Source organism: Callospermophilus lateralis, chromosome 2 (genome assembly GCF_048772815.1).
Source record: "Callospermophilus lateralis isolate mCalLat2 chromosome 2, mCalLat2.hap1, whole genome shotgun sequence".
Lineage (NCBI taxonomy): Eukaryota > Metazoa > Chordata > Mammalia > Rodentia > Sciuridae > Callospermophilus > Callospermophilus lateralis.
In genome coordinates this window covers 110,707,813-110,733,489 of record NC_135306.1, presented here as the reverse complement: position 1 = coordinate 110,733,489, position 25,677 = coordinate 110,707,813, and the positions used below count along the sequence as shown (strand labels likewise).

At 35.2% G+C, this 25,677-nt stretch overlaps 1 protein-coding gene across 4 annotated transcripts in view; it reads right to left on the bottom strand.

Annotated features, from left to right (window-relative positions):
• Sik3 (SIK family kinase 3) overlaps positions 1–25,677 on the bottom strand; it is a 242,308-nt gene that overhangs the window by 58,647 nt on the left and 157,984 nt on the right. For all 4 annotated transcript variants that reach the window (XM_076846383.1, XM_076846384.1, XM_076846386.1 and 1 more), the window contains exon 4: positions 16,352–16,513. In XM_076846383.1, the coding sequence (XP_076702498.1) occupies positions 16,352–16,513 (162 nt within the window). The remainder of the gene's footprint in view (positions 1–16,351; positions 16,514–25,677) is intronic.

The window sequence follows — 25,677 nt, the reverse complement described above, 5'->3', positions numbered from 1 at the left end:
AAATACCAGCAACTTGGGAGGCTGAGGAAGGAGGATCACATGTTCAAGTCCAGCCTCAGCAACTTAGCAAGGCCCTCAGCAACTTAGTGAGACCCTGGTCTTAAAATAAAAAATAAAAAGGGTTGGGGATGTAGCTTGGTGTAAAGCACCCTGGGTTCAACCCCAGTACGACCTCTAATTTTTTTTTAAAAAATGGCTTAATTTCCCCCTCAGAATTTTTGTTTGTAAGTCATAGGAATCAACTATAAACCAATTCATATTCATTCTGAATGATCAGGAACAAATCATTGATGAGTAAAATAAGGTATTTTATATCACATTTGATGCTAAACAATAAATAATAACCGTAAATTATTAGTAAATTCAGAGTACTTAGAAATGAGCAATTTGCTGTAGAGTTGAGTGGTGAGACTCTTGAAGGGAGTCCAGTATCTCCAGAAGACCTAGAACTGATGTCCTTGATTCATTTCTCAGTACAGTTTTCCCATTTAGTCAACACTCTAAACTCTATGGTATAAAATAAATGAATGTTTAAAGGACACTATGTCAAGAGCTATGCTACATATAGTACCTCAAATTTATCATTATTTTTGCAAGTCTGACAAAATAAGGCTCAAAAGTTGAGACTAGGCTCAAGTTTAAAGGTAAAAATAAGAAAATGCTAGATTTAGCCTATAATGGCAGTCTAGTGCCCCTCACATCTGTGCCCACACCATGCTTTTGGCATCGTGTGTATGTTTATATTTAGGTAAATGAACATCAAATAGATTATTTTTATTATAATTTTCACGTTTCTTTGTTATTACAGTCTGCTAGTTTGTCATTTTATTGTTGACAATTAACTCTTTGGTCTTCACTATATTCCAATATAGTGCTTGTGTGTTTACAAGTTTCTTTGAAAAGATTGCACTGGCAAGAATTGTAGACACAGTATTACCAGTGAGGAAAGGATGAATATTTCAATAAATGACATGGAAACAATTGGTTATGCATATGAAAAACATTAAACAGGATGTCTACCTCACATATATCACAAAATCAATTCCAGGTGGAACACAGTCCTCATATGAAAGGCGTAAGTATGATAAATTTTTTAATAAAATAATAATAAAGGAGAATATTCTTATGGCCTCAGGGAATGAGAGAAATTCTTAAGAAACAAACAAAACACATTAATCATAAAAGAAAAAGTAGTGGGCTGGGGCTGGGGCTCAGTGGTACAGCACTTGTCTTGCATGTGTGAGGCACTGGGTTCAATTCTCAGCGCCACATATAAATAAGTAAAATAAAGGTCCATTGACAATTAAAAAGTATTTTTTAAGAAAAGAAAAAGAAAAGGTAGTATATTTGGTTACAGTAAAACTACACTAAACTGTTTAATCATTAAAAGACATTTTAAGGAGAACGAAATGAGAAATCACAAAGTGAGATAAAGCAGAGGACTCATATATAGACAACTGAAAAGAAATTAAAAACTCATATAAATCATCAGGACAGAGAAATAGCCCAGTAGAAAAATGGACAAAAGAACTGTTTAAGAAGACAGCTGACAACAGAGAGAAAGCACACAAGTGAGCCCATAGACACAAAAAGCTCAACCTATTTAAGGAGAAAAATAAATTAAAACCACCACAAGATAACTGTTACACAGTCAACAGGTTGACAAATATTAAAGAGCATAGTAACAGTAAGCACTGGAGGGGACACCAAGCAACTGGAACTCTCATACAGACCAGTTTGGCATTATTAAATGAAACTGGCCTTGCAACTTCACCCCTAGGTGTATACATACTCCTATGTTTACTAGTGTAGATTAATGTCACAGGGAATACTGACACAGGTGTTTAAAAATAATCACTGCAGTTGTTAGAACTCTAACTGAAAGCAAATACCTATTCATACACAGATTCAAAGGAAAAATAACTTGTGATGTATTCATATTATGGCATATTATATAAAAATAAAAATGAATGACAGCCATATAAATAACATGGTTAAATCTCATAAACATACTGTTGCAAGAAATAAAAACACAAAATAATCAACATGATTCCACTCAAATATAATTTTAAAAGCAGGCAAAACTACACTGTTTAAGAATGGAACCATTGCACATTATATTCAATATAAGTAGCATTCCTTGATACAAAATTGAGTAATGTAAAGACACTGGTTACATTTCGGCAGAGATGGGGCTGTGAAAGGGGATACAGACTGCTAATGACATATTCTCGTTTTTTATTTAAGTGGAAACGACACAAGCATTTGCTTTAGTGGTTCACTGAAGTGTATGTATATGCTTATGGAATATTTTCTATTCATGAACATAATGTTTTATAGTGAAAAGGGAAGAAGAAAAAAGAATGACTCATTTTCCCCCCCTCCCCCATTTTTATTTCTTGGATCTGGAACCATTTCACTGGGACCTCTAAGCAATCACTGGGTTTTAGTGGGTTTTTTGTTTCGTTTTGTTTTGTTGTTGTTGTTACCAGAAACTAAACCCAGGAGTATTTAACCACTGAGCCACATCTGAGCCCTTTAAATTTTTTTACAATTTTGAGACAGGGTCTCACTAAATTGCTTACAGTCTTGCTAAATTACTGAGGTTGGCTTTGAACCTGCAATCCTTAGCCTCCTAAGCTGCTGGGATTATTGGTGTGTACCACTGTGTCTGGCAGGGGTTTCTGAGGGCAGGGATTTGAGTGTTTCTCTTACCACTGATTTCCTTGAGCCTAGAACACTGCCTGGCCGAAGAGAAGGCACTCAATTAATATCTAACAAATGATTCACTGATCATTTAAGAACAAAGAGGGAGGGAGCAAGAAAAAAAAGAAAACAGAGTATAAGAAAAAGGAAATGTATGCATGAGAAACCAAAAGTGTAGGAATTGCTAAAACAGAAATCTCACTAATCTTTTTGTTGAAAACAGCAATAATCTAACACGAAGGAAAGCTATGCAAATTAGGAATACTAAAATTGTAGTTAAATAAAATGTTAGGCCAGGTGTGGTGGTGTACACCTGTAATCAAGTTTTTTGGGAGCCTGAGGCAGGATTATTACAAGTTCAAGACCAGCATGAGCAATTTATCGAGATTCTAACTCAAAATAAAAATAAGAGAAAAGGACTGGGGATATAGATCAGCTGTTAGAGTACTTGCCTCACATGCACAAGGCCCTGAGTTCAATCCCAAGCATCACACAAAAAATAAATTAATTAATTAATAATAAAAGAAAATAATAAGATAAGAACACTCTGCCCAGTGGCAGAGTGTTCCTGGCTTATTTCCAAGTACTGAAAATAAATAAGTAAGTAAGTAACTTATTTTTTTAAAGTATCAGTGATGAACACAGCACCTTGCAAATGTTAGAAAAATTCTAACACCTTAGCCATTTAAAAAATGTTTTTATTTCTTAATCTCAAGACAGGGTTAAGCCCCCTAGAACCAGAAAAAAATTTTTTTCTTAATAACTTTTATAACATTATAGAGTAGATCAAGTAAATCATGGTACATCTATTTGCTATGTAATCTTTAAACATGATTATTATAGGGAGCAGCATGGGGAAATATTTGATATAATACAAAGGATAAAAGTAGCATATAAAATTATATATACATGGATTATAATTATGTTTATGGAAAACATGCACAGGAAAAATGATAAAAGGAAATCTATCTGAAATGATGATAATCTTTAACATGGGATGATTATAGTTTGAATACTTAGAAATCTGTCCAAATTCCCTAAAATGTGCTTATATTAATCTATAATTAAAATTTTATTTTAAATATAAAGATGTTCTTCTTTTTTTTAATTAATTTTTATTGTAGGTTGTTCAAAACATTACATAGTTCTTGATATATTATATTTCACACTTTGATTCAAGTGGGATATGAACTCCCATTTTTACCCCATATACAGATTGCAGAATCACATCAGTTGCACAACCATTGATTTACATATTGCCATTCTGGTGTCTGTTGTATTCTGCTGCCTTTCCTATCCTCTACTAAGATGTTCTTCTTAAACAGTAAGAATTTATCTGAAGTTAGTTTCAGATAATTCTCAGGTACTGATGTCAATAAAAATATTTTACATCCTTTACTACTTTTTGGCAATGGGAAAGATTTATGACCTACAAATTCAACCTTAAGATGACTATTCTAAGAAGTACCAGAAGAAAGGAAATTCACAGAACCCAGCCACAAACTGGGCAAATGGATATTCACACCCACACATCAAAAGTCCTATGGGTGGAGGTTTTCTCTTCATGTGGCCTATGGTCATTTATTTCTCCCCTCATAAATGGCTCTTAACATAATTTGTTAAGAGCTTTTTCCAGTCCCCAGCCCCCTGGCTGGTTAGCATTTGTGTGTAGACTGAAATGGCAACTTAAATCCCTTTCTCTTAATAGAGTCACAGACTTCAATTTGAACCATATGTCTGTCTTCTAGGATGGTTTAAATACCAGAGTTACTATCAATTTTGAGACTTGAACTTTCTTTGTTCTAGGCAAGATCAAGAGCCTGAGTCTATATGAAAGAGTGACATTATATGCCCCCAAATAAGTGTATCATCACTTAGATATGTGTAATGTAGTAGAGGAAAGAGGGAAGAACGGATGGCACTAATTTAAAAATCAGGAAACTGCAACAGGAAATTTTCTTTTTTGGTCCATTTCAGAGCAATACCCTTGACTTCTTTTTTGGCTGACCAAAGAACAATCTGAAGTAGATATAAACAGATTAGGCCCAACCAGCCAGTTCCAATGTAAGGCAATACAGCTGCAATCAACAGCCACTCTTTCTAAGGTAACTTGGCTTCATTTCCTTGCTATATAAAAACAATCAGTTTGGAAGTGTAGAGCAGAGGAAAAAAGTAAAGTGGGAATATACTAATTGATCTTAAATGAACCACCTTCACTGGAAAACATTGCGATAAGATCCTCCATTTTCCAAATCTGAAAGCTTCTGAGGACTTAAACGGTAATATGGTGACTGCATTATAGACAAAGACAAAAAGTGAAAATAACTTTGGCCCTTGACTAATTTCTCAATGCACTTAAAGGAGAAGGGAGGTGGAGGTGTTCTTGGTAGAAATAACTCAAAGAACCAAAGATCAACATTGGTGGAAAAACATATAAAATAGGAGGAGTCGGACAGTTATATGGACTGTTAAAATGGAACATGACAGAGATAAGGAACTAATTCTGCTTTCCCCCTACAATCTTACTGACTGAGAAATCATGTGGCCCAAAGGTTTTATTTGGAATTTAACAAAATATGAGTCAATTGTGTGGATCTCAGAATTATGGTAGTGATGAAGGATGTTTCAAAGTTCCCAGGAATCGTAACATTAGTCCACTCTTAAAAACAGGTTTTGGGAAGTCCTCAGTATTTAGTAATCACTCCAACCTCTGGCTGAACTTCCTGACTAGAAGTTATAAAGAGGTAATGCCAAAACGACTGACTCACAGACTAAGCACATATATACAAAAGAAAATTTCCTCGTGGTGGGAAAATCAAGCGATCAACTTATTTTGGCGGGAATTTGAACCATCATTATATGGGCATTTTCAGTGGTTGACTTGGTATTTTCCCCCAATATTTCTTAACAGGTAGGACTACTGAACACAGCTATTTTAAAATGAAGCAATAAATGAATCTCCACCACTCTATTAGAGACAGCACTATCCTAACCCTTCTCATAAAAAGCCCCAAAGCAAAAAATCCTCCCCTACATAGGATCTTTACATCAAACTTGGTAAGAGTAGGTGTACAAAGGAACAGGTTATAATGAGATACTTTCTATAAGATATGTAAATAATACTCATTAGATTCTTGAAAATATTACTGAGTACTATTACAATCATAATTCTAAGTTATAACAATTAGAATAGTAAGCCTAATTATTCAAAAAGTTTCTAATATGGACAGGTGAGCAAGCCATATAAAATTTTAGTGCACCTTTTATATAACATGATGAATCCATTTCATATTCTCAACAAATTAAAAATATCAAGTGGAAATATAGTATATAGGTATAATAATAATATTTTCCAAATTAAAAAATAATAGGATGTGGGCCGGTTGTAAAGGTGCACAGGTATAATCCCAGCAGCTTGGAAGGCTGAGGCAGTGGGACCATGAGTTCAAAGCTAGCCTCAGCAACTTAGGGAGACCTAATCTCTAAAACAGGGGTTGGGAATGTTGGCTAGGTGGTTAAGCACCCCTGGGTTCAATTTCCAGTACCAAAAAAAAAAAAAAGAAAAGAAAAGAAAAAGAAAAAAAAATGTGATGAAGCAAAAAAAAAAAAAAAAAAAAAAAAAAAAACCAATTTTTGAGAAAAGAAGATGGGATTATCATTTAAGAAACTCTAAAATATTACCCAGAAGTTATAAGCAGGTAAATAAAATGCTTAGTCAAAGCTAATAGAATACACAAATTCGGATGAGGCCCACGAATAGCAACCCACCTGAAAGATAATGTGTAGATAGGAGTACTCCAAATCTTCTGACGGCCCACAAACATGCAATGAGAACAAGACAGACAGGCTCCTTGCCTCACAGGGATTAGCCCAACAAGGAAGGTACACATGAAATAATTACACAGCTAGGTGTGTAATTTTAATCATCCTATGATGAGTTTTAAGGAAAAGTTCAGGGGGTAATTGGTATATAATAGAGAAACAGTGTTTTCTTGAAGAAAATTCTATCCAGAGTTCAGAAAAATCTCTCAATGTGATCAAGAAAACCAAGATTACGCCTGGATTATCAAATAAAGAAAATGGCAATTTATTTAATTGTACAGTTAACCATTATTTTCCATTTCTTTGATTCACAAACTTCTTTCCAAAGATTGTATTAACTTAAAATTTCTCAAGAAATATAAAGTATAATTTTGTCATTTTTGCATGATTTATGATAAAGTAGTAACTTGAAATAAAATATTTTGTTTAACATAAGCATATTATTTTTAAATTGATTTAAAACTTCTTTATGAATTTTTAGACAAATCATTTTAGAAGTGACTCATACTAATTTACTTAAATTATGTAAGCAAATGTATTCATTTCAAATTGATATATCATGTTTAGTTTGGAAACCACATATATATTCAGATTATAATGCCTAAAATAGATGGAAACATTTCATGATCTAGAATTTGGAATGCTTACATATTTGAACCTAAAACACAAACTTGTTCGTTTTCATGTTTTGTTTTTAAATGATAAAATGGATTAGCAAGCAATTTCTAGGTTATTATGCCTAATCACTTCTTTGCAAATAATATGTTATGAATGTGGACATTCCTTAATCTAAATAAATCAAATTGCAAATAATAGCTGAATGACTGACAGAAAAAAATATAGGTGTATAAAATTTATATGGAAAAGGAAACAGGTGTATAAAATTTATATTTATGTAGTATATATATATTATGTCTATATAAAAATATATATAATTTAAAAATTTTGACTTTTGAGGCCCTAGAAACACATTTTGATGTTATACAAGAACTGTGATCAAATGAAAACAATTCATGAAACTAGCAAAGTTTGTCTTGAAGTGTTGAATTATTTTTATACTCATTAATTTAAAATTTCAATACTAATGTTCCTTAAGTTTTGTATAATCCAGTGGTTCATAATATGAGTAAATTTAACAAAATATAATGAAAAACTGCATCCTAATAAAAACTGTTATAGTAATCAGCTACTTAAACTGAGTAAAAAAATGGAATGATTAAGTCAAAACATGCTCATTTGTTCCCTGATAGCAGGTAGACACACTTGACTTAAATTTTTAATTTTTTTTCCAGATTTCATTGGTGCATTGAAATTATACAAAATAGTGGGATTTGTACACACACCCAATATAACAGTATGATTTTGTCAATATCATGTCCCAGTATCTCCCCTTTCCCTTTCCTTCCCCTCCTCCTTCCCCTAAATACCTTTTCTCTACTCTACTGGTCTCCCTTCTATTTTCATCCCCCCATACCATTCTTTTCCTGTTTTTATCTCTAGCTTCCACATATGAGAGAAAACATATGACCTTTGACTTTCTGAGTTGAATTTATTTTGCTTAACACTACACTCTCTAGTTTTCCTGCAATAACATACTTATGTTCTTCTTTACGGCTGGAAAAAACACTCCATTGCATATAAATATATACCACATTTTCTTTATCTATTCATCCACTGACACCTAGGCTGCTTCCATAATTTGGCTGATGCAAATTGGACACACTTGATTTTACTCAGCTCTCTTAAATATTTAAGAAGGGTAGGCAGATCTAAATAATGACTTGATTTATTGATACCTAAAAGGCAATAGAAACCATTACCATTTTTTATGACATGAAACCCCAGGAAAACTGAGAACCTGAGGATTCAGAAACTGCTGGCCAGGAGAAGATCCTATATGCTAACTGAGGTGTTAAGCTAAGGGTGTTCTGTGTGTAGCCTGAGCAAAGACGACTTAAAAGATCACACATAGCAGGATGTTTTTAAAAGTCTAAACGTGAATTACCCATGCTGACTACAAGCAAACTGATTTTTTTTGGACACTAAGAAATCAAATATAAATATTATACTTGCTATCTTATGATTTTTAAGAGAACTGATAAAAAAATATATATCTCATGAGTCATAAAAACAAGAACCAGATCCTGGGCTAACAGGGACTTTTACTGATATTTTGGCACCTAGCAAAGCCTACCTACCAGTCTCACTCTTGTTGACATCTCTTTAAGTTTATGTCACATTTTCCACAACACAATGAAGGCTTCTGAGGCAAAGTGAAGGAACACGCCAGGTGACTTGTTAAGTCTCTTCCCAACATCTCGATATTGTTGAGGATCTTATGATCATGGAAGAAAAATAGTTGGGGAAACATGGTCCTGAGTAGATTCATAAAAGTTCTTACAGTTTCTACACCCACTAATAACATCACAACACTGTAAACAGAATATCAATGTTCTTTTAAAACATCATGAATTAGAAACTACAGGTAAATGTGCACCTAATTTTCTTCAGTCATCCTTAGGTTACTTAAGGTTTTTTAAACTTATCATTTTCTACAGCTTCAAAAATATGCTGATAAATTTATTTTTCTTTATTCCAGGTATTTTATAGATTAAGGTGCAACTCTGGCTTTTAATCACTTATCCATATTCTACTCATTTGTATTTTTAACCGACAAGTAATAAATATGTAACTCTATGGTGTATAATGTAATATTATAATAGGGGTATGAAATGATGTGGAATGATTAGATCAGGCCAATTAACATACTTACTTCACATACTTATCATTACTTCACATACTTATCATTCCATTACATTAAATGGCATGGGCTCAGAGACAGAGAGCCATCTGAAATCTCTATGATTTGGTAGGGAACAAGCACACTGTGCTTCAACTGCCTTCCTTCAGCTCAGCTCCCTTTTCCCTTGGCTGGAGGAGGGAGCACTCAGGCTCAGGTTCCTTTCCCACCACTTCCTTTCTTTTGCCTCAGGCCTTAAAGCAAAAGTTTCCATTTCTTTCCTGCCCTCTGTGTCCTTTCCTTTTCTATTCTTTAGCGCCAGCCAGTTCCCTTGTTTTCCAATTATGCCCAAATAAGTGACTTGTAGTTAATAGATACTAGCATGAATATAAATATATTATATATAATAAACTAAGTTAATAATTTTAATATTAAAAATGTAAATATGATATTGAATAGAATATAAAATGTGCATGAATTTTAAAATTCAAGCATTTGATTAAAAGTGTGTTTGAAGTGGATCATTTCAGACTGCATTACCCCACCCTAAATGAGTTCATTCCCCTCTGCTATGTGGGAAACCAGAGAAGCGATGCTTCTGTGTTGGTAGCAAAACTATCATGAATGAAACCCAATAAAACTGAAAATCGTCCTTGATCCTAGCAGGATGCAATCACTTTTCAAGATTAGCAAGACTTCACTTATAATCTAAAACTATGATTGACAAAAATCTGCTTGTTTGAATTTTAATTTTAGAATTTTTTCATACAAAATAAGTCACCTGTGTACTTGAAATACCTTTGGAATAATTTTCACTTAAAGTCTAGCCTTAGAAATAGGATTCAGAAGAAAATAATTTTTTCAAATTTTACTTTCCCAATGGTCAACAATACATGAAAGCTATTCAGCACCTCCTTCTACTTGAGTGTCACATGCCATGTCGTAGAGAGACACAGGTGGAGGTGTTAAAATTCCTAGGTTTGATTAAGACTTGAATTTAGGACTCATGATAGCCTTCTCTGGGTATCAATTTATCAACCTGTCAATCAGGAAGGTGCATTGAATGATAACCTAAATACTGTCAGAATCATAAAATTAAATTTGGATTGATACAATGCATGATGCACAGTAACTTCCTAAAGCCAGTCAGGGACATTCTCAAGCACTATGCTGTAGAAGAGTTTCCCCAAATCCAGGGTTTCCAACCTTGTTTTTCCATATGATAGCATTTCAGTATATTCTTACTGAGAATGAGTGATGACTGGACTTACAAAATGCTTTGATTTCTCATTTAAAAAAAAAAAAAATGTGACAGTCTTCCTCTCACTGCATTAAGGTCAAAAATTTCCATAGTACCTTAAATCCATGCACTCTGAAAAGTCTTTCCAAAATACTGGCTTTTTGTAGTTGCCCTTCAGATCTCTGCTGTCTGCCAACTAAAACAATAACACGGGAGTGGAAACTGTCTCAGGGAGCCCATTCTGGGAGTCAACATTTCAAGAGAAAAGTTTCCAAATTTCTTAGGTTAAAAAAAAAAAAAGTTTCCACAATTTTCAAAACATTCTCAGGGAGTAAGCCAGATATACTTCATAAATTTTTAAAAATTTTTTCTTTAGGCAGTCTTTTTTTAAGTATAAAGTTTTTTCTAATGAATCTTTGGAAACAAGATTACTTTCAAATAGCAATTCGTCAACCATTAAAAAAATCAGACAATACCATTTTTAATTTGATAGCTAAACATAATCTTTATTTCTAAACATATCTTTGAAAGTTCCTTCCTCCTGGCCCAGATATCCGATTGATTATCCAGTCCTAGAAATTCTTCCTTCCACTCTCCCTGGTACCTTGTTGCCCTCTCCTGCCTTTCCGTGTCAACTACCACCGTCCTCATGCAGGATTTTACCATTTGGCAGCCCTTCTTTCGCTGGTCTTCCTATTACCCTTCCTGTCCCTTTCCCTACTCTCACTTTCTTTCCCCTGTCACCCTGATTTATTAAGCCTTGTATTCAAATAATTTTATAATCTAGTATAAAATCTGCCTTTCCTGCCTTGTTTGCAAACATGCTATATTCATGCCACTGTTGTCATGCTTCTGCAACTGAGCTTCTCACTGGTATAAAAATAAACCCCCACAGTCCCACCACGAGCAGCCCTTGACATCTCCCCCACTACAACTCTTTCCCCTTCTCCTCTTATCATCTTCAGTCAGGCTGACTTTTCTCCTACCTCACAAGTATATTAGATTCATCTCTCTCAGGCCTTTGCCTTGCTCTTCCTTCTGCTTGGACAACTCTGACTATCCTAGTTAAAAGCAATAGCTTGCCACATGGTTTTATCACATTACTCAGATTTTGTCCTTTTCACAGATTCCTTGAGAGCTTATTTGCTTGTCTATCTCTCCCCATCAGACTGTTATTTCCATGGGATATTTGTATCTGCCACTTGTATCCCCAAGGCCTCCATCAGTGCCTGCACGTAGCAGGTGCTTTATCAGCATTTGCTGGTTGACTAAGCTTCTAGGAGTCTCTCTACGTTATTGATCCCATCATCTCTTAAGTCTCACCTCATTTAAGTCCTCAATAGGGTATTTATGTCTTTACCAGTACTGCTGTGAAATTCAGGTCTGTGAAGTTATTGAGCACCTACTACAGAACAGGTATGTGCTAGCTGGTGGGAGTGAAACAACAAATGGGATACACAATCTACTCGAATTTTATAAAATAAGGGTTTCCTCATTCCTAAAATACTGTGGTAATCAGACTGTGCCATTGGTGTGGCAACAAACCATGATGTGCCTGTAACATCTCTTCTACTGCACTGAACTATCATGTGGCCATCACCCAGGGATGCAGGCCACATGCTGAGAGCCAGGTTGTGTCTCTTCAGGCCTTCATAATTTTCTGTGGAACTTCACATACCTGAAGCATTAAAAAATGAAAAGGCAAAGGCCAAGAATCCTCTTCTTTTCCCAGCTTGGGGCTCTATATGAAAGAAACTTTACATGGGCACTCATTTATAAGAAATTCAAGGTTTTGGAAAGTGAATTGTGTCAGAAGATGACAGGATTTCAATGTTTTCTAGTAAGTTATATTTATATGCCAAATATTATGAAATTAAGTGATATATGTTAAAATACTTTGTAAAGGACTTAACCATGCAAAGCCTAATTCTGATGTTAACATTTGGAGGTCAAAACATTTGCTGGCTGAATACACAGGGTTGAGCTTCTGTTTGCTCTTTTTGCTACCCAAGCACAGATTGTTTTAACAAGTAAGAACCACTGCAAATTCTTAGTCCCGGGTTTGGTAACTTTGCCTTTCGGAAATAAAATTCTTTATTCTGGAAATGATCAATGTTTATACTGCATTACTAATAATGAAAACATCTTTTAAAAATTTTTACTCAAGACAGGTTTGCTTGTGCCATTAAGAAAAAATTTTAAATTCTAAAACCAGGAAGAAAATGGTTGTTTACCTGGGTTTCATTCTCTAGAAACAGAACAAAAATTCATAGATAAGAATTTAAGCACAAAAAAACTGTAAACTATGAAATGATGGTTGACTCTTATAATACCTCAAATTGAAGTTCACCTTCACGTTGAGGGAGCACACGTCTAAGACAGCTAGGCTAGCATGGGTACTTGTAATAGCTAGATTTTTATAGTATCAAATAATACACAAACTGCCACATTAATCCATACAAAAATAAACACAAACATCCCAGAACAATTATTCATCTTCTATAGTGAATGAATGATTTTTAAAATCATAAGGAAAACATGAATTTCTAACATTTCCTAATTTGATTTGTTGTTGTTGTTGTTGGTAACTAGGGATTGAACCCAGGAACATTCTACCACAAAGCTATTTGAGACCTTTCTACTTTTTACTTTGAAACAGGGTCTCGATAAATTGCCCAAGCTAACCTTGAACCAGTTATTATCAGGCCTCAGATTCCCAAATAGCTGGGATTAGAGGAGTGGGCCACCACACCCTGCTCTAATTTGAATTTTCATTAGTTCCAATTTTATTCGCTAGTGTACACGTATGATGATTTTAAAGATGAGCTGCTTAAAACTAATATCTTAAATAAAACAAAAAGGTCTCTTTTTCTCTCATGTGTTTCTTTCACACACAATACTTTCTTCTTACTGAGACTTAAAATGCTTTATCCAAAAGGACCAAAAAAGATCAGAGATCTGAAAGTTACTTTAGCTTTTAAAATTAAAGTTGATTTGATTACCTATCTGAACTTCTCCTGTCAAAACCATCCAAGCTACCCTCCATAATTAGCCACGTTCTACTCAGCTTAAACTGGAAGCATTTCTCCCCCTGGTCCATTAAGTTCAAAGAAAATCTGGCAAATGAGAATGAGAATTTGATCTAATTTATGTGTGATAAAGGAAGTACAGGCAATGACTGAGAAACTGAGTAATGATGGCATGTAAGAGAAAAAAATGCATAAGCAAAGAAAAATGTTACATATTGTAGCAGGCCATAATACTAGAAGTGCTCATTTAATCTTTGTTTTGCTCTGAAAACAAACAATAAAAATGCAGAATGTGGGTTGATCAATTTGAAAATCTTGCCAAAGTATATGTGTTATACACAGAGAGCCCAAGGCTGGCTGCCAGCATCGCCAGGAGTCTTTAATGACACGCCAGCAGGTAACAGACTCTCACTGTGAATACTTGGATTTGTTTTAACTACTAATGAAGGGAGGAAGCGGGAGGGGGAACCTAAAAATCACCTTACCCAAATATTTCAGTAGTTTCCAATTTCAATCATCAATGAACTCTGCATTTACTCTTGGTTCCTCAGAGCAAAAACTAAAGGACATAGGAATTTTCTTTAACTGAGTCAAAACTGTTCTAAATTCAAAATTAAGAACGAAGGAAACATACTTTTAAAACTTAAATTTTGTGTCAGTGGAGGAAGAATAAAACAACAGAACATGAAGAGGGCTTTCTTTCAATTTACAACCCTAGTCTGTAATCCAAAGATTCCCCCCAACGATGATCCAAAAATTATATCTATATTCTAAAGCCCATACTATGTGAATGTGTTAACTTACATGGTAAAGGGAACTTTTTACAGAAGTGATTAAGGATCTTAAAATGGAAAGATTATCTTGGGTTATCTGGGAGAGTCCAGTGTAATCATGAGGGTCCTTATAAGATGGAATCAGGAGGATTAGAGCTATGAGCAGGTGATGTGACAATGGAAGCAAGAGGCTGCAGTGATGACTAGGAGACCCAAACCAAGGAATGCAGGTGGCCTGTAATAGCCGAAAAAAGGCAAGATTTTTCTCTTCAGAATCTCCAGAATGAACCAGCCCTGCCAGCATTTTGTCTTTAGCCCAGGGTTACTGACCTTCAGAAATGTAATCGAAAATCTTTGTTGTTTCAAGTCACTAAGTATGGTGATTTGTTACAGCAAAAGTAAGAAGTTAATTTTTTTTTTATCATACTTCTAAGGATTGTGGAAGTTTGGTAGATTTTATTACTATTAATTTAATTAAAGCCACAACAGTTACAAAAGAGGATTTAAAATTGCCAGGCTGCAACCCACTTCTGTGGGAACTGCCAACATCTAGAGATGGTTGGAGAAAATAAAACAGACCCAAGAGGAAAGGAAAAACATGATTTTCTTGTAAGATAAAGAAAGTCTTAACCTTATACACTATGTAAGGAGCTAGCCCAGACTCAAAGAGTCTACAAATGATATGAAAGTTCTATACCAGAGTGCAGCCATCAGCCTGATATAAGTTAAAACCTAGGTGACATTCCAAGGGTGTAAAAGGGAACCTATACAAAGGAAAGGCAAAAGAATTGCCAGCCAGCAAGGGTATTATAGGTACTTTGACATATGATATAAATTTTATTTCTCATCTTCCAGCCTACTAAGGGAGTAAGCTTAGGTTTTTGTTTTGTGTTTCTGTGGTCCTAGGGATTAAACCCAGGGCCTTGGCATTCTAGATAAGTACTCGACCACCAAGCTAAAGCTCTAGCCCAAGGAGGAAAATCTTTAGAACTGCTTTTGTCATCTTGATCTTCCAAGGCAATGATTCTCAAACTACATTTCAGCTCTCTATATGAACTGCTCTCTTTGTAATCTGGGAGATGAGGGAAATGATCAGAAAACCAAAATGGCTTATTATTTATAGTTTCTAAAGGACTGCAATCATTTTCTTCTATCAATAAATGGTGAGCTTGTATTCTTAAGGCAAAATGCTGATAGTTTAGTAAAACTGAAGCATGAGCAGAGTTACAGTGGAAGTGCATTATAGGCACTGTCAGATGGGCGGATTAGTAAAATTTGAGATAAAAAGGCAGACTGAAAAACAGATTAGTTAAAACTACCTGAGTATCATCTTTAATAAACTTATGAAATCTGGACACATATATTTATATATGTACCCAAAAAATGCTCAGAAAAACCTTAAGAGGTCCTAAATTCACCTTTTAGCAACTCAAGAGATGAAGCAGCTTTTAATAAAATATGGTTTTGCAGGGAGGGAAGGTTGGACTGCCAGTCAGCCACTAGATGATCTACTCTTACTAAATTACCATAAAACACAGCCTTCAGAATAAGCATGTTCTATGTTGGTAGTGACATAAATCAACCTCTTCAACTGAAGCTGAGAGGGCATACAACCTTATCAGTTTTTCCTTTCCATTTTATTCCACCTTTTATTCTTCCTATTTAAAAAGAACCCATCAACCAAAATAATAGAATTTTAAATACCATACTTTTATTTCTTTCCCATAGCCTAGTTTCTACTAATACCACATTTTAAAAATGTATTCTGAAAGTTTGTAAGTTTTCAGGCTATTAAAAAATAACCTATGGGCTGGGATTGTAGCTCAGAGGTAGAGCACTTGCCTAGCATGTGTGAGGCACTGAGTTTGATTCTCAGCATTGCATATAAATAAATTAAATAAAGGTCCATCAATAACTAAAAATTTTCCCCTACTTTCCCAGTACATCTTTCTAAATAGACGGAAATAGATAATTCCTGAATTTAAGAACCCTGCAGGAAAAGATCTTTGAGCCTTTCTTACATTCTCAGCACACTTCTTACCTGCTATTTTGATATTTAGATTGGCGTCCAGAAGCAAATTTTCAGCTTTTAAATCACGATGGACAATGTTCCGACAGTGACAAAAATACACGGCTGTGACGATCTGTTTGAACTTCCGACGGGCTTCCTTTTCTGCCATTCTACCATGGGCCACCAGGTGGTCTGTTTTGAAGAAGAGCACAGTCAGTACCCATTTTGGATGTTGGTATAATATCAAAAGGTAGTCTTCAGGTGGGATGGATTGGAGGCCCCACCAAATGGCTGAGTTAAAGGAGTAAAACAAATAAAATGAGAAAAACATGTTTCTAGTCCTGATTTGTAGCCATAAAAACTCAGTAGTAATAATAAGAACCCAACTATTTTAAATATAAATCCTGTTACGTGCAAGTGTGCATACCAACACACTTGTACTACTGTAAGAAAAAAGTGTTCTGGGGGTTTAATGGTATTTTTCAAGAATCACAACACTCAACACCTTGCTTGTCATACTCCCCATTACAAAAGCTTACACATACATTAGCTAACGCACACATAAAGGTAAGAAGTATTTCCTGCGTTAAAAGGTGAGTTAAAAGCAAGAGTCCCTAAACCAGCAATTTAAGAAAAAGTAGGCATTGCCAAGGGAGAGAAATGCTTTACACAGGACTCTGTTCAGGCCAGTATCTCTTCTGTTGAAGTTCTACACTTTGATCACTTAGCAACATGCCTACATTTTTGTATCTGCATTTTGGGGGCTTACCAAATGTTTTTAAAACTATGCTATTAATTTTTTACAGATGATATCATGTTATGGTTTGGATGTGAGGTATCCCCCAAAAGCTCACATGTGAGACAATGCAAGAAGCTTTGGAGGAGAAATGATCAGGCATAGTCTTAACCTAATCAATTAATCAATCCCTGATGGGATTAACTGGGTTGTGGCTGGAGAAAGTGGTTCATGGGGAGCATGGCTATGGGGTATATACTTTGTATCTGGAGAATGGACTGTCTCTCTCTCTGTATCTCCACCCCCCACCCCCGCTTTCTGATTATTACGTGAGCTGCTTCTCTCTGCCACATTCTTCCGCCATGATGTCCTGCCTCGCCTCAAGTTCTGAAGAATGGAGCCTGCTGTCTATGGATTGAGATGTCTGGTGTCTGAAACCGTGAGCCTCTAAATAAACTTTTCCTCCTTTACAGTTGTTCTGGTCAGATCTTTCAGTCACAGTAGCGAAACAGCATCAATACATGTTACTAAAGAATATCCATGTGATAAATTCTATAAATCTATAAATTGGGCCATCCTCAAATTTTTAAAAAATAATTTGATTTCTAATCAATAAAGGAAGTTCCTTAAGTACTATCCAATAATGGCAGCAGGTTTACACTGAATCAATGACATATATATCCATGACTCAGTTCTTCATAAACCAACACATACAGGTCATGACAGCTGAAATGATTAAAAAATCTTAGTTATGATACAGTATATTCTGATTGAAATATTTAATAGTGTCATCACCACTGTCCTTTAACCAACTGATTTAGCAGGAAAGAAGACATATTTGCCATTCTAAACATCCTGAAATAGTAGGAAAGTGAAAAATTAGACAATATAGAAAAATGTACTGCTGTTTGTTTATCAATAGTAAGTAGCTCCACTAATACCACCAGATCACCAGATTGACTTGGTGACATCTCACCCACAGGACCAATCAGGTATTACCTCCTCCCCACCCCCATCACAAAAAGGAAATTCAGGGTAAAACATCATTACTAGTGCAAAGACTGAGAACTTGGGGCAAGAAATGGTAGGAGAAGGGTGAAGAAAGAAAGCCAAGTGATATAATCCATCTATACAGCAGATTTTGAAAAAATTCAAACCACATCCTGACCATAGAGAACATAAAATTCTGGAGTATGAACACTATAGTAACTTTAAAAACATGTCATATAAATAAATAATTAAGAAATTAAAAAAAACGATTATAATTTTTATTTGCCATGCACAAGATCTTTGAAACATTTCCTTTAAAATAATTATTGTTATTTCCGAGTTACCAATTAATAGGAAAAAGGAGAAAATAAAAAGTCTTTGGCTGGGCCATTAAAGGTCTAGAACACAGTTTCCAATGGGAGTTCAGAGGTAGTGATAAACGAGCTTATACTCTGGTGTGTTTAGACTTTTGGTGAGATCTGTCATATGAACTTTAAACAACACAAAGTCTGTGACTAGGGACAGTAACTTAACATAAGCTGTTAAAGAACTGGACATCCATCAGATGTAGAACGCTATGTTTTATTTTAAGAGGCCATTCTCTAACAGTACCTGCTCCTTTGACCCCCTATTTCTCCTAAGAGAGGCCTAATTATTCTAATAATATGTTTTAGTTGCTAAACTTTGTCTAATTAAAGAGCTTTGAAGAGACAGCTATTCTTGAGAAACATAAAAATAAGCTCTTATGAAGGTTTGCCATCAGAAGCTCATCTGGCCAAGTCACCCATTAATTAAAATGCCCCAGAGACGTTCGTCTGGCAGTAAATACTAATTACCAGAACACATCAAAGCACTTTTTAAAAGCGACAGAATGATTAATTTTGTGATTTCCAAAATGATTTTCTTTTATTAAAAAAAACTATAAATTCCTAAGTACCTTATTTTCCTAAAATGACTAGAAAGTTCTCCAAATTGCTACAAAGACCCTGCAGGAGCAATAGGAATGCAGCCTAGTTCTGTTTTATCTCCACAATGACACATTGGTTGTCCTTGGACAAAACATTCATGCTGACAATACTCCCACCCCTTGATGTGCTAAACAGAAGTAAACTCAGTTGCATGCCATAGCTAAAGAAAGGATAGTGTATTTGGGAATAAATCTGTGCTTTCATTATGACAAAACTCTAATTTTCAAAGATGTTTTAAAAAGACAATTTTAAAAAGGTGCATTCAATATTATACCAGAAATCTTTAAGCATTTTGAAATAGATGACAAAGTTCTTCAGGATTCTGTAGTGCTTAAAGGTGATTCTATATACCCATAGTCACTGTTAATGGTTCTGGTTAAAAGGTATTTGTGGCGGCACAGTGGGTACAACTATAATAGTTAAAGCTACCCTCAGCCTAAACTATAATATTTTCCCCAAAGTCAACCACAGAATTCCTACAGTTATAGATATAAAGAAGATATAAAAATCACTTTTTTAAGAAAAAAAATGTTAGCTACAAATATTAGACATTTCCTGCCAGCTACTGTATGCGATGTTCAATTTTCTCTTCTTTGGTAGCACTGTGCTCTTCCCCGCATAAGGGTATTAGTGGGTTAGTCTCATTCAGATTTTAGCCTCAGGTTTTATTTTTGCCATCTGACGCCCCCCACTCTCCCTGTTAGTTTCCCCATGGGGTCTAGTGGGTGTGCCAGGAAGCCTGCAGTGGCTTTCAGTCCCTCCTGAAAATCGCCTTTCAGCTGCCCGCTGACAAATGGCTGCTTTATACTCCTATGTGCTCAATATAGGCAGCAAAAGTTCAAGTTCAAAAGTGATATTTAACTTTAAGTGAAGAAATCCAGAGCGGGAGCCCAGCCTGGACTTAACACACCCATCACAGCATTTGAATAAATCCTGGCTGTTTTCAGAAGGCCCATGAAATAAAATGGCTCCTGAGTCCACACAACATTCAAAGTAAAATAAATTTTGAACCTTGTCAGGATAAACTCCACTTGCAAGGAATTCTAAAGAATTATTATACTTCTTTCAGGTAATTCAGTGGGCTAGTTCTCCTAAGCACTGGCTACAGATATCACCCAAATCCTCTATCTAATCACCTGACAAGCTAGCCATGACCCGAGCTTCTGTTATTTCTAGATTCCTGCCCCCCATCTAAATAATCTCCAATGAGACGCCTGCAAAGTTCATCAGTCCTTTTTCACGGTCAGTTAACTATTTATCTATTTAGATCTGGGGAAAATTTAAAGTTTTCTTCTACCACAACTCCCACCATCTAAACCAGACAGGGATGAGGTAATTCTCAGTTAAAAGGCAAAAATGGTTCTCCTGTTTCAAATTCTTACCAAGAGTAAAGAGTCTAAGTTTCCTTTCTCACTTTTCAATCACATAAATCATTTGGCAATGGCCTTTTTAATCTTTATCTGCTCTACACACCCACCCCCACACAAAGTTAGTGACACTACGGAACTAATACATCCTCGAAGGGGTGATATTATTGGATTAAGGGATGAATTGAATTTTTAGATTTCAAAAGTCCTAGAACACTAGAACATAAAGTTTCCTTCAGAATTCTCTGTAATATTGCACCACTCTTAGGAAGAAATACCTCGTGGTACATTTAGGTTCTAACCTTTCAAAGAGTGAAAACACACATAAGCCAGGCTTCCCTTCCCCAGACCAGCTTCACTGGACGCTCAAGAGACATGCCACTAATGGGACAGTGTGATGAGCTAATATTGCTTAAAATAAGTCACTTTTCCACTCCAAGCAGACACTGTCTTCGTTCATCTGCTAAGACTACAACTCACTGCTGATGCCAAACACGGCTGAAAAGGAACCTGACGGTATGTCCAGCAATGGGCAGAAACCGTATTTCTCAGGCTGAACAGCAAACACTGCTGAGAAAGGGGGGAAGGCAGCATGTGTGCCCCCCTTAGGTAGCTACCTGAAAAAATTTCTGCCCATCCCAAGCTAACCACAGCTAGCAATTCTTTACTTTGTCACTCAGTTCTATCATTTCTTCTTCCTACACCCATGGAAACGACTTCCTGTTTATCAAACAAATGCTTCATTCCAAAAGAGCCAGGGCGAGGTCAAAATAAATCAGCTGCCCAAGAACAGGTTCAGAAGGGCACTTGCTTTTCTGTTTTAAAGACTACACTCACTTTAATATCTTATTGTCCTAGAACTCACAGACCCAGGTTGCCACTGATTAGAGGAAGAGGGCTTGTCATTTTATTGTCCTTGCCAAGAATATAACTATCTTACACCTGGCTTCTTGATTTGCTTGTTACTACTTTTCTTCATTTTTCCAGTTGTGTAGGACAAAAACTTTTGTGTTGTCTTCCGTTCTTCTCTTCCTCACATACCCCACACTCAATCCATTAGGACATCCTATTAACTATACCTTCAAGACATATCCAGAATTCAGCTCTCTCTCACTCCTCTCTCCACTGCACTCTAGTGCCACCAAGCCAGTTGAACAGCCATTGTCTCTTTTCTGGATTACTGCAATCTCTTCCTAATAATACTGCTAACTAGTGGCACTACTTTGGCTTTTAGCTTTCTGCATCTGCATTCAAAAATAACAGTCAATGCAATCTTCTCCTTCTTCTTTTGAAATAATTATTGATTCAAAAGAGGTTGCAAAAATAGTACAAACAGGTCCCATATACCCTCCAGTTTCCCCTAAGGGTCAAATCTAACATAGTTAAAAAACAATGTCAAAACCCAGAATTTGACAAGGGTACAATGTGCATAGAGTTCTATGTCATTTTATCATATGCAGATCTGTGAAACTCCCATGAGATACAGAACTGCTTGGCACAGTTATACTTGCTTCCCTTCTTCCCACCATGCCTAACTTCTGGGAACCACAAATCTGATGTCCACCTACATAATTTGTCATTTAAAGAATGTTACATAAATGGAATCATATAGTAAGTGACTTTTTGAGATTGGCTTTTTTCATTCACCATAATGTCCTTAATATCCAAAGAAGTTGTTGCATATATAAATAATTTGTCCCTTTTTACTACTGAGAAGTATGAAACTATACAATGGTTTGCTATTGAAAGGCATGATGGTTGTTTCTAGATTTTGGTTATTAGAGGAAAAGCCGCTATGAACAACTGTGTGTAAGTTCTTGTATGAAAGTAAGTTTGCATTTATATGCTGTCAGGATGATTCTTTTAAACCCTAAATCAGATGATCATGTCATTTTTTTCCTGTCTAATCTTTCAATGGTTTCCAGTTTGTGACCTCTAATCTCACCTTCCACTGGCTCGCTCATTCTATATAGCCATATGTGCCTCCTTGCTATTTCTGAAGAACAGCAGCAATATTCTTGCCTCTTGGTAATTGTTCTATTTTTTATGCCTGAAATGTTCTTCAGCTAGTTTTTTTTTTTTTTTTTCTGTATGAGCTTTTATAAAAACATAACCTCAGTGAGGTCTTTCCTGACCACTCCTATGGTGATTGTCAGTTCTCCCCTTGACATCTACCTTTCTTTTGAACTTTTTATCATTTTCTAAGTAATTACACATTCTACTTAGAGTTTGTGTAATGTCTGTCTCACCTACTAGCAAGTAAACTTCATGAGAAGAGGGAATTTTGCCTATTTTGTTTACTACTGTATCTAATAATTGGAATAGTATCTGGCACATGGGGCACTTAGTATATATTGAAAGAACAAATAGTAACGGAATGAATTCTTATCCCAGCTTCCTAAAACTACTTCTGGACCATGGATTTTTTGTTTGTTTGTTTGTTCCACATGTTTATTGGTGCATTATAGCACATAATAATGGAATTTGTTGTTACATATTTGTACATGCATACAATATAACAATATAATTTGGCCTATATCACTTCCCAGCACTTTCCCTCTTCCTTGCTGTTCCCCACCCCTTGGTCCCTTTCCTCTACTGATTTCCCTTGGATTTTCATAAGATGCCCCCCACCCCAGCCACCTTTGTTTTCCTTTTTCCTCTCTTGCTTCCACATATGAGAAAAAAATATACCGACCCTTAACCTTCCGAATTTGGCTTATTTCACTTAACATGATGGTCTCTAGTTTCATTATTTTCCTGAAAATGATACAATTTCATTTTTCTTTATGGCTGAATAAAATTCCATTGTACATTTGTACCACATCTTCTTCATCTGTTCATCCACTAATGAACACCTAGGCCGGTTCCACAGTTTGGATATTGTGAATTGTGCTTCTATAAAGATGGGTATGAGAGTATTACTATAGTATAATGAGTTTAATTCTGTAGGAAAAATACCAAGGAGTGGTATAACTGGGTCATATGGTAGTTCCACGCCTAGTTTTTTGAGGAACCTCCATACTGATTCCATACTGGTTGTACTAATTTAGAGTATAGAAGTGTTCCTTTTTCTCCACTGGTTGTACTAATTTACAGTGTAGAAGTGTTCCTTTTTCTCCACATCCTCTCCAGCATATATTATTTGTATTCCTGCTGAATGCCATTCTGACTGATGTGAGAATGGTTTTGCTTTGCATTTCCGTAATTGCTAATGATATTGAATATTTTTTCATACATTTGTTGATCAATTTTACTTCTTCTTTTGAGAAGTGTCTATTTAATTCATTTGCTGCTTATTAATTGGGTTATTTGATTTTTTTTGGTGTTAAGTTTTTTGGATTCTTTATATATTCTAAATATTAATCCTCTGTCCAGAGGAGTAGCTAGCAAAGATGGGCCTTGGATTTTATTTTAAAAAAAAGAATGCTGAATTAAATTTTGTTGCTCAACTAAATGATTTAGTCTTCCAAAGTAATCCAAAGAGGTACACTAACATTTGTGAAGTAACTTCACTTACAGGAGAGTCTATACTAGGTATTAAAGGAAAAAGTACCTTAAATTTTCTGCCATCTTTTCTTTTGAGGAAACACATTTGTTTTGAGAAATATCTTAACAATCATAAGACATGCTTTAGCTTTGAAATTTTTAAACTAGAACTATTTCTATTTTTTCTATGTTTCTTTACTACATAGAACAGTGCTCTAAGTTTGAGGAACGCTTGATAATTATAAATTATCTCAAGCACTATCAATTGGAGAAAAGACTACAGGTGGCCTTTGATGTCCACACAGAACTGGTTTTAGGAACCCTCAGGATATCAAAATCCACAGATGCTGAAATTGTTAGATAAAATGGTGCAATACTTGCACAATACCTACACATATCTTCCCATATACTTCAAAATATCTCTAGATTACTTATAATACCTAATATAAAGTAAATGTAAATGGTTATACTGTATTGGTTATTAGGGAACAATGACAAGAACTAAGCCTACACAGCTAAGTACAGATGGGATTTTTTTTCAAGTATTTCCAATCCATGGTTGGTTCAAACCATGGATGCAAAACACAAGGATACAGAGGGCTGACTATAAGGTTTTACAAAAATACACTGCTTTTTAACTTTCACTTTGACACTAAACAAGGTTTATAAAAAGTATTTTCTGGGGCTGATGTTGTAGCTCAGTGGTAGAGCTTTTGCTTAGCATGTGTGAGGCACTGAGTTCAATCCTCAGCACCACATTAAAAATAAATAAATTAAACAAAGGTATTGTGTCCACCTACAACTAAAAAAAAAAATAGTCTAGAAAATTCAAAAAGTATTTTCAATGTTGTCTTTATAAAACAAAAAACACTATCCGTTGATATCAAGTCCATTCACCATAATGGATAAAGAAAAAATTATTTTCTTATGGCTTCTTAAACATTTCTAGGATAAGCAAAAGCTGAGGCAGCCTGTGAAAAGGGATCCCATGTATTCCAAAAGCATTTCAAGAATATTATTTTTCAAAAAAAGAGAAAGAAACAAACTAGAAAAAGCTTGCCCAAGGCCACACTACTACTTAGGGGCAGTTATTTTAATATGTAACAAATTATGTGTGATTATTGTCTTTTGAAGGTATTATTACAGGTTTTCTTAAAGTAAAAGCCTCTCTGTGCTATTCAAAAACTATTCAAGCTCTTGCTTGATTTTTGCAGCAGCAGAATACATGTACTTAGATATAATATTGCATAAAATTTAATTTACAACATTTATTTTATAATGCTTAAGGATTTCTAAGTGTTTAGTGAAAAATATTTTTTAAATGTACTACAGTTGTTATCTTAATTGTTCCCTAAATTTCCTTGTGGCTTAGTCCCCAGCTTGGAGCTAGTGGGAGGTGGTGGAACCTTTAAGAGGTGGGTCTAGTGAGAGGTCTTCAGATCATTGGAGGCATGTCCTTGAAGAGGACAGTAAAAGACCAGCCCCTTCTCTGGCTCTCTTTTATTTCCTGGTATGAAGTGAATGGTTCTGTTCTGCCATGTGTGCTTGCCATGATGAGCCACCACAGGCCTGAACTAATGGGGCCAACTGATTATGGACTGAAACTTCTAAATCAGTGAGCCAAGTAATTCTTTTTTCTTTGAAAAAAATAAAATAAAATAAGAATATTATTTTTCTTTTTCTCAGGTAATACAAAGAATTTCTCATGTCACATCAAATTATATGAGCAATGCTTTGTTGGTTAATTCTATCATAGAGGGTGCAAAGTGTGGAAAAATATGCATAAATGCTTCTAATTGTGTAGGT